This window comes from Saimiri boliviensis, chromosome 8, assembly GCF_048565385.1.
Source record: "Saimiri boliviensis isolate mSaiBol1 chromosome 8, mSaiBol1.pri, whole genome shotgun sequence".
NCBI classification, from domain to species: domain Eukaryota; kingdom Metazoa; phylum Chordata; class Mammalia; order Primates; family Cebidae; genus Saimiri; species Saimiri boliviensis.
In genome coordinates, this window is record NC_133456.1 from 2,508,511 (window position 1) to 2,518,129 (window position 9,619).

A 9,619-nucleotide genomic window follows, 5' to 3' on the forward strand; every position below is an offset into this window, starting at 1 on the left:
GTTTGCCCGTATCACAAGCAAAGGCTGCAGAACAGCAAAGATTGCTGCCTGTTCCTTCCTCTGAAAGCTTCATCCCCGAGGGGCACCTGCCAGATGCCAGCTGAAGCTCTCCTGTATGAGGTGTCTGTTGACCCCTGCTGGGAGGTATCTCCCAGTCAGGAGGCATGGGGGTCAGGGATCCACTTGAGGAGGCAGTTTGTCCCTTAGCAGAACTTGAGCGCTGTGCTGGGAGATCCATTGCTCTCTTCAGAGCCAGCAGGCAGGAATGTTTAAGTCTGTTGAAGCTGCAGCCACAGCCACCTCTTCCCCCAAGTGCTCTGTCCCAGGGAGATGGGAGTTTGATCTGTAAGCCTTTGACTGTGGCTGCTGCCTTTCTTTTAGAGATGCCCTGCCCAGAGAGGGGAAATCTATAGAGGCAGTCTGGCTACAGTGGCTTAGCTGAGCTGTGATGGGCTTCACCCAGTTCAAACTTCCCAGCATCCTGTTTACACTGTGAGGGGAAAGCTCACTACTCAAGCCTCAGTAATGGCAGATGAGCATCCCCCCTACCAAGCTCGAGTATTCCAGGTCGACTTCAGACTGCTCTACTGGAAGCAAGAATTTCAAGCCAATGGATCTTAGCTTGCTGGGCCCTGTGGGGGTGGATCTGCTGAGCTAGGCCGTTTGGGTTCCTGACTTCAGCCCCATTTCCAGGGGAGTGAACAGTTCTGTCTCTGTGGGACTCCAGGTGCCACTGGGGTATGAAATAAAACTCCTGCAGCTATCTTGGTGTCTGCCCAAATGGCCACCCAGTTTTGTGTTTGAAACGCTGGTGGTGTAGGCACTGGAGGGAATCTCTTGGTCTACGGGTTGCAAAGACCATGGGAAAAACATAGTATCTGGGCCGGAGTACACAGTTCCTCATGGCACAGTCCCTCACAGATTCTCTTGGCTAAGGAAGGGAGTTCCCCAGCTCGTTGTGCTTCCTGCGTGAGGCAACACCCCACCCTGCTTTGGCTTACCCTCTGTGGGCTGCATCCACTGTCTAACCAGTCCCAGTGAGATGAGCTGGGTGTCTCAGTTGGAAATGTCTAAATCACTTGCCTTCTGCATTGATCTCACTGGGAGCTACAGACTGGAGCTGTTCCTATTCGCCCATCTTGCCTGGAAGCCTATTTGTTGATTTATTGAGACAAGGTTTTGCTTTGACACTCAGCCTGGAGTGAAGTGACATAATCATAGCTGATTGCAGCCTCAATCTCTTGGACTCAGGTAATCTTCCCACCTCAGCCTCTCAAGTGACTGGGACTACCTGCATGTGCTGTCATGCCTAATTGTTTTTCAAATGTTTTTATTTTTTGTAGAGATAGGGTCTCACTATGTTGCCCAGCTGGTCTTGAACTCCTGGGCTCAAGTGGTCATCCTGCCTCAGCTTCCCAAAGTGTTGGGATTACAGGCCTGAGCCACTGTGCTTGGCCAGTTTTCCTATTTTATTACAAATGTTAAACTTTTGGCTATTTAAATACTAGCTATGAAAACTAATGTTTGTTTTTATTTTATCTTAGTTTTTTTCCCTGCATATCTATCACAGCCTCCTTAGTTTTATGTATTGTGTTATATAAATTATGTTTTTTAGTATAACTTCCTCGACTTGCAATATTTTCATTCTATTTTAAATTCTGCTAATTCTAATCTTTGTTTCTTGAATATTACTATAACTTACAAGAAACAGATTTCGATTTCCAGAGTAAAACAGTAGATACTGATTCCTCTCTTTTCGAGGTAATAATATTAACACAGTTTAACTGCTTCTTGTAGTTTTGTTGGTACATTTTGAAATTTGATATGTTGTTGCTAAGTTTTACTGTCTACATTATTTTCTTTTAAGAAATATTTATAGTACTTAGATTATGTTTGATAATTATATTAACTGTATTTTCTTATACTTAACTCTATGTTTGGATGTTTTTAATGTTTTCCAGTCCTTTTATGTTGGATTGTCCTTTTATTTTGACTTCCTTGCTTTAAGGAATCTCTCATTAATGGTGGTAATTTTTGAGTAAATATTCAGTGGATAGTTGGTAAACATTAATGAGGACTTTTCTATCTGTTAATTTTTCTTGCGGTACCATGACACACAAACTATACATTAGCTGGGCATTTAATTCTTGGCAATGATCTTTTTACACTGGCATTCTATAGATGTATGGAAATTTTATGTTGTGAAAATAAAGTCTGAGAATGGACCAAAATTATATTTTTCCCCATTCTTATGCCATCCCTTTTTAAACATAAATTATTTTGAAATAATTTCAGACCTGTTGCAAATAGTATGAATTCCTGTGTACCCTTTATCCAACTTTTCCAAAGATCACATCTTATATATCTTTAATACGTTATTAAAGTGACATTGATATAATCCACATAGATTATTTGTTAATGGGCTTCATTTCTTTGTGGTGATGACTTTCATTCTACCTTTATTAACTATCAACTAAATGAATACCTATAGCTCATTATCAAATAAATGTATTGTTTTGTAAATGTACTTGTTCCCTCTTCTTTTTTTTTTTTTTTTTTGAGATGGAGTTTCACTCTTGTTACCCAGGCTGGAGTGCAATGGTGCGATCTCGGCTCACTGCAACTTCCGCCTCCTGGGTTCAGGCAATTCTCCTGCCTCAGCCTCCTGCCCTCTTCTTTTTATACTCTAAAATTAACTTTTTATGCATACATTTATCTCCTCAACTAGAATCAGTTCTCTGAGTGCAAGAAACTTACTTGTGAATATCTTTCACAGTAAATAACATCTTTGTTCAATGTCAGGATGACCTGTAGTTCTCTATTTCACGAAGAAACTGCAATTTTGATGACTATCCCATTAAGTTGCTAACAATGGTAACTACCATGTGAAGCTGATGTCATGCTGGCTGTTTCTGGCTATGGTCAAATGTCACTGAGCAGGAAAGTCTTTGATACAAAATGGAAATTGTTAGGAAGGGTATTTGATCAGACTCTGTAGTGCAGTGTACGGAGTTGCTTGGCTTTCTGAATTACTACCACCATTATTTGATGCCTCTAAGAACCCATCCTCTATCCCAGGGAGCCCTCTCCAGTGCGTTTTCAGACTAATTCCCTTAGATGATGGATGGGTGACTGCCACTAAATTTAAATGGTTATAATGTAGTTCTTTACTATTGTCAATATGAAACAGAAACTCCTAGAAGGTCAATAAATAAGGTAAGCCTAGTCTGACGTTGCCGACTGATCCATGGGCTTGTTTCCCAGAGTGAATGGGAATTTAGGGAGGAATGTGAATGAAGGTATAGTCAAAGATAGTCTCTTCTCCATGCATAGGAGGGGCACATTATAAAAGAGAGGTTCATTACAAAATGTTAATGGTAAAATGGTCAAAATTGTAAATGGTAAAATAATAAAATTACAACATGGTAAAATTGAGTGTGGCAAGCACATGGAGCTAAAAGTCAGGAAATTTAGGCTGTTACCCAGCTTTACCATTGATTCCTATGATTACAGGAAAATCACATAGCCTCTGCAGGTGAGTTATGCAAAATATAAAATAGGGTGGGTGGCAATATGGATGTTAAAATTAACACAGTGTTTTGTAAAATGGGTCTGAATATTACTTACATCAGAATTTACATAGTGTGTCAAAATGCTGATTCCTGGGCCTCACCCCTTACCTACTCAGTCAGAATCTACAGACTTAGGAGCTGGGACACTTCATTTTAAACAATGACCTCAGGTGATGTCTATGTATACTGAAGTGTAGGAATAACTAGATTTGTTCACACATAAAACTTCTAGATTTAGAATGCTGTAATTCTAACAAACATTTACTAAATGCTACAGATATTACTTAGAAGGCACGATTTGATCTTTGTGTTAGTGGTAATCAGTTTGACCCACACGTTTTTTCTCTTCAAATACTGTCTATGGGATTTTAGGAGAAATGGAAATACTGGGAGTCCACTCAAACAGGTCCAACAGGATGGCGTTTTTATGACTTATCCATGGTCTGGGGTCTTTTCCTAATTATGGTTCCACCAGAAATTTGATACAATCTTAGTTTCGACTTAGAATTTAAATTCTGGAAAAATCATATAAAACAGTGTACTCCACAAAAAAAGATGCTTTGCTAGAAACTGAATTTCTCATGTGCCCCAAATAAATTTCTCTCCCTTGAACAATCTGGATGACCGATGACCACTCCTGTCCTTCTGAAACCTGTGTCTCCAAGCAGGTTTGGCCAGAGAACAAGTCTGTCTGTTTCCAGCAGTTATTGATTTTATTAGTTAAACTATCAGGGTCTTTCTGTAGTACCAGGAGTCTCCTATACTACTCACAGGATGTGATTCTAAAAATAAACTCTTACAGGGGTTGGGGCCCTATAGATGCCAGTGTGGGAGATACCCACGGATATTTATTTTTAAAAATAATTTCATTTTGAAATGATTTAATACAAACATTTGGAAAAATAATATGACTCCCACATATTCTTTGTCCCACTTTCCCAAATGATAATGTATATCCATAGGATACTGTCAAAATCCAGAAAGTGACATTGGTACAATATTATCAACCTAAATACAGTTGCCATTTAATCTGTCATTTCCACAAAGGATATTAATAAAGAATTAACAGAGGCATCTTACAAGCTATGATACACTTTGCAGTCACTTTCTATTACAGTTACAAGCAACAGGATAGGCAGTACCATATATTAGATAGAGGAGCGGTTTTGGAGCCAAAGATGTAAGAATTCAATGCCAGACTCCACTGAGTACTGGCTGGGTCATCTTGGACAAATTACTTAGTTTATCTGAACTTTAGTTTCTTTATCTGAAACATGGGGACAATAAGGCTTGTTGTTGCATTGGGTTGATGTGAGATTTAGGTGAGAATGATCAAATGATGAGGATTAATCAAGGTTAACTTGAAAAACAAGGTTTCTGATACTAATATGACTTCAATAAATCGCAGTTTTTACTGAAAACATATAGAAAATATTATTCAGTGTTTTGTGGCTCAATCGATCATATACATCTGGTCTTTGTATGTAAAGTATGGAAAACCAGTGACTAGAAGGGCTTTACGTTTTTTTGTCCTGACGTGCACAAATTTCTAGTTACGTTACTAAAACTCCAAGAAATATGGAATCACAGAATGTTAGAACTGGAAATTGAAGATGATCAAACTTAGGAAATGAGCAAATTTACACAGCCAGCTAGTGGCAACCCGGGACCTGACCTCGGGTCTTCTGCATCTGCTATTGTACTATCACATACAGGGATTTGTATATGGGAAAGACTTTGCTTCAACCCTCTTAGATTAAAAAGTACGTGGGAGCTGCAGACTGGAAAATTCAAGTTGAGGAAGTGCCGAGCAGATGAGAAGGTTGGGTGGCAGAATGAAATAAAATCTCTTCCTTGATACTGTATCTCAGCACCTACTGAACATTAAACTTTTCTTCTATCTGCAGGGGTTGCAAATTTTTATCCTGTACACTGTTAGAACAAAAATCTTCCAGAGTGAAGCTTCCAAAGTGTTGACGTCATTATCGTCTGCCACGAGAATGAAGTCATTGCCTTCAATGACCAGGCCAAGGCTGCGTATAAAGATGTATAATTTTCTCAGGTCGTTACCAACCGTACGTGAACACTTTAGGCTACTGGAACCTTCTGTAAGTACTGAGGATGTCACACTCTCTGAAAGTGACCAAGCAAAGGAAAGCGCCTAGGCAGTGAAACTTACCTGTTGTGGTCTTTTTAATCAATTCGTTTGAATTTTATCTGTTTCTCTCCTTTATTTCCCAGTCCTCCCAGAAAATCTTCCACAGTATATTTTGCTCAGGATTAAGAATTCGGTAAAACCTGTTGTTTGTTATTATTAGGGATAATGGACTTGGTAGTTTTTGTATTTTTCAATAGAATCGCACTTGAATGAGGTGAAGAATTTCGCACAGCATTCAAGATTACCATTGTTTCTCATATCATTAAATCTTTGTGACATGCTTTAACAAAAATGTAGACCTTATTAGAGATTCTTTTACAAGTTACTATAAAGGAAATGAAGAGAAAAATTTACCTTGCAGAACAAAATGACTCCTGGTGAACAGTGTGTGGGGATTTGCTTGCATGTATTAAACTTTTGACCTTTCAATATTTTAAAGTTGTGTGTGCTTGTACTTTTATTTCTAAAGAAGAATTTGGCACCAATTAAACCTTTGAAAAGGGACTTTTTTTCTGTTTTTTAAAAAAAGTATGTTTTGTGATCAGGAGAATTGGCTCTGTAAGAAATGAGCAGCGAGACAGGTTAATTTGTTACTAAATGGGTATTTCCCTCCAGTTCTTAATATACCTGTCCTTTTATCGATGAAGTGACACTTAGACCCCCAAAATGAGAAGTTAGTCACAATCATCTCGTATGGCTTTTAAAAGATTTAACTGCTTGTGGAAGGTCAAACACTTGAATTACGAATGGCTTACTCATAAAAAATGGCCTCTGTTTAGGTGGGGAGCATTCCCACTGGACTTATGATATAGAGTCTTTAAATTGCTGTTTTCTGTTTTGCCTTAAATCAGACAGCTGCTGTCAGTGTACTGAATTAAGAGATTAACAAATGTCATGTCAGCTTGGCACTATCTAAAGAATGTATGTTTTTTAGAGAGATAGTTGCAAATACCTGTTGGGTTCCTGGGCAAGCCAACACGAGCCTGTATTTACAGGAGAACAGAAAAAAGTAAAGGGAAGAAAACAAAGAATAAAAGCAGATCGCAAAGTATTCTTAGTGGTGTCGTAGGGCTGCACCTAAATAGTAGCTGGGCACAGGGAAAATGGTAAGATGTGGTTGACTCAAAATTTGTATTCAGATGAAAATAAACCTTAAGTAAGGGCCACTTAAAATGTAAAAAAAAAGAAAGAAAGAAAAATCACCAAAGAGCCATATTTAGTCTGAGGGTAGGTATATGTGTTTCCTCTGTAATTACAGTTGTTTTCTTTGCTCTTTTTTCAGCATTTGTGGGGCATAGCAACTAAAATTCCATAAAACGTTGCTGAAATATCTGCACCGTAAATGTGCAAACTCCACATGCAATTGTGGAGGCTAATTCAGGTGGACATGGATATTCTTGTATCTACCCTGAAATGAATCCTACCACTAGGAAATAATTCCTTTGATTTAAATCATTGTCTCATACACTGGTCAGCAATTTTCAGTTTAATGATAGAAATCTGACTCAAGTTAAAGGTGAAAGGTAATTTAATGCATTGATTAATGTAAAGTCCAAGGACTGAGTTGGGAAGGTTACTATATATTTTAGTTTGCCTGGGCAAGTCCCAATTTGTGCCTGTTTTTCTGAGTTAAGCATTACCAGCAGCCCCTTTTACTTTCAAGTGCCTTGGTTTGAGTCAAGAAATACATGATAATGCTAACTTCAGGTCTAGTTAGAACAAGTGATATGGGAGGGGTCAGGGAAGTGCTGGGTAGAGAAGGGCAGGGTCTCTGGCGAGGGCTTCACCCTCAGGCCTGTTCCCACAGATCTAAGTGAGAACAGGCACTCCTGTTTTTATGCCCAAATATTGTATTTTCCAAGGCCACTCTGGCCCACCACGCCCCGCATCCTGTGCCCATATAAACCCGAGACCTTATCGGACACACACATAAGCAGCTAAACATCGAGAGGAGCAGAGGAACAGAGTGGTGGAGAGTGGTGGGGCGGCATGGAAGAGAAAAAGTGAAGTGTCTGAACGTTAAGCAAGGATAGCCAGACTCCAGGGGAAGACTGCCTTCCCACTCCATTCCCCTCTTCCAGCTCCCCATCCACCTCACTGACAGCCACCTCCACCACTCAATAAAACCTTGCACTCATCCTTCAAGCCCACGTGTGATCCAATTTTGCTGATACACTGGGCAAGAACTCAGGATACAGAAAGCCGTCACACTGGCTCTCTGCCCTGGCGATAAGGCAGAGGGGCTTACTGATCTGATTAACACAAGTTGTCTGCAGAGGGCAAAGCTGAAAGAACACACTGTAACACACAACCACTTGAGCTTTGGGAGTGGCAGACACCCACCCATAGATGGTGCTGGGGGGTTGGGGCCCTAAAGCCTTCCCCGGGACCACTGCACCTGCCTGTGTGCTTGTTCCTTCTAGGGGGCAGGAAGCCCAGGGAGCCACACCCCTGTCAACAAGCGCTGTGACAGGGATAAGGGAACTCTCTCCTTTCACAGGGAGTGCTAAGAATATGTCAGAATTCTTTTTCTCTGTTTCCTGGCTCTGTGTGCTTCTGTATTTGATGTCATTCTGAAATTGGGTTTAGGTGGCTGGAAATTGGCTATTGGTATCCCTAATCTTAGAGCCTAACAGGAAGAGACCTTTTTCCTCTTAGTATCCACAAGTAAAACTCATGGAATTACTCTAATTCAAGTTATCATTGCAGCAGGAAAACAGAAAGCACATTAAGTATGTAAAATAAAACTTTAAAGCAGATAATTGGTTTCGTGGTGTTTAACAAACTCACAGACAAATGAGAGAACGCAGCAGGAAACGTAGAGATTAGCAAAATGAGAAAGCAGATACCTCTCTTAGGTCAGAGAGATAAAGTAAGAAGAAATTCCATAGACAGGCCCTGCGGCTATGTCCGCTGATGGATGCATGGATAAAAAAATTATCACACACACACACACACACACACACACACACACACACACAGGATGGAGGACTATTCAGCTTTAAACAAGAAGGAGGTACTGCTATTTGCAGTAACATGGATTAACCTGACGGGTATTATGCTAAGAGAAATAATTCAGACAAAGAAATATACTACATGATCCCACTTACATGTAGAACCTAAAAAGAAGTCAAACACATAGTAACAGAGAGTAGAACGGACTGGGAGTGGGAAGTCGGGGGACAGAGAGATGTTGGTCAAATGGTACGAACATTCAGTTACAGGATAAATACATTCTGGAGGTAAAATGTACAGCATGATGACCATAGTTAATAACAGTGTACGATACACTTGAAATTTGCTGAGTAGAAAAAGCAATATTCACAAAGCATATCTTTTGCAAAACCAAAATTCATAATTCCCTAACGTTTCAGTATTGTCTATTTTCCATAATCCATGCTCTTTGTTTGAACACGTAAGAATTTTACATAACTAATGATAGTACACGATTTGATTTTCACTTATTACCTAATTAAGAAGTCTTCTTAATGATTGTATAATATAATTTGCTAATTTGTTTCCCTATTATTGTATATTTAGATCATTTTAATATTTAACATTGTAGTGATACTGTGATGAATAAATTAGTACACATATTTTTTCCTTTCTTTTTCATTATTCCTTAAGATAAATTCTCTTGACTCAGATAAATGTGCCAAATTATCTTGACCAGATAAATTTAGGTTCCTAATGCATACTGTTACATTGTTTAGAAAACATTGCAAGAATGTATAATGTTATCAACATTTGGAGGACCATAAACTTTTTTTAATATAGTTGTTTATTTTGGCATTTTTGTTATTTGTATTTTTTTGCCCATTTTCAATTGAGCTATTGTAATTTTTTCTCACAAATGTATATTTCTTATTTATTATAGATCTTAACCTTT

The 9,619-nt window shown here is 39.1% G+C and overlaps 1 protein-coding gene across 4 annotated transcripts in view; it reads left to right on the top strand.

The window, feature by feature from the left end:
- ADGRG7 (adhesion G protein-coupled receptor G7) overlaps positions 1-9,172 on the top strand; it is an 87,299-nt gene extending 78,127 nt beyond the window's left edge. For all 4 annotated transcript variants that reach the window (XM_039477394.2, XM_074403555.1, XM_074403557.1 and 1 more), the window contains one exon: positions 5,480-9,172. In XM_039477394.2, the coding sequence (XP_039333328.2) occupies positions 5,480-5,737 (258 nt within the window). In that variant the 3' untranslated portion in view covers positions 5,738-9,172. The remainder of the gene's footprint in view (positions 1-5,479) is intronic.
- The last annotated feature ends 447 nt before the right edge of the window (positions 9,173-9,619 follow it).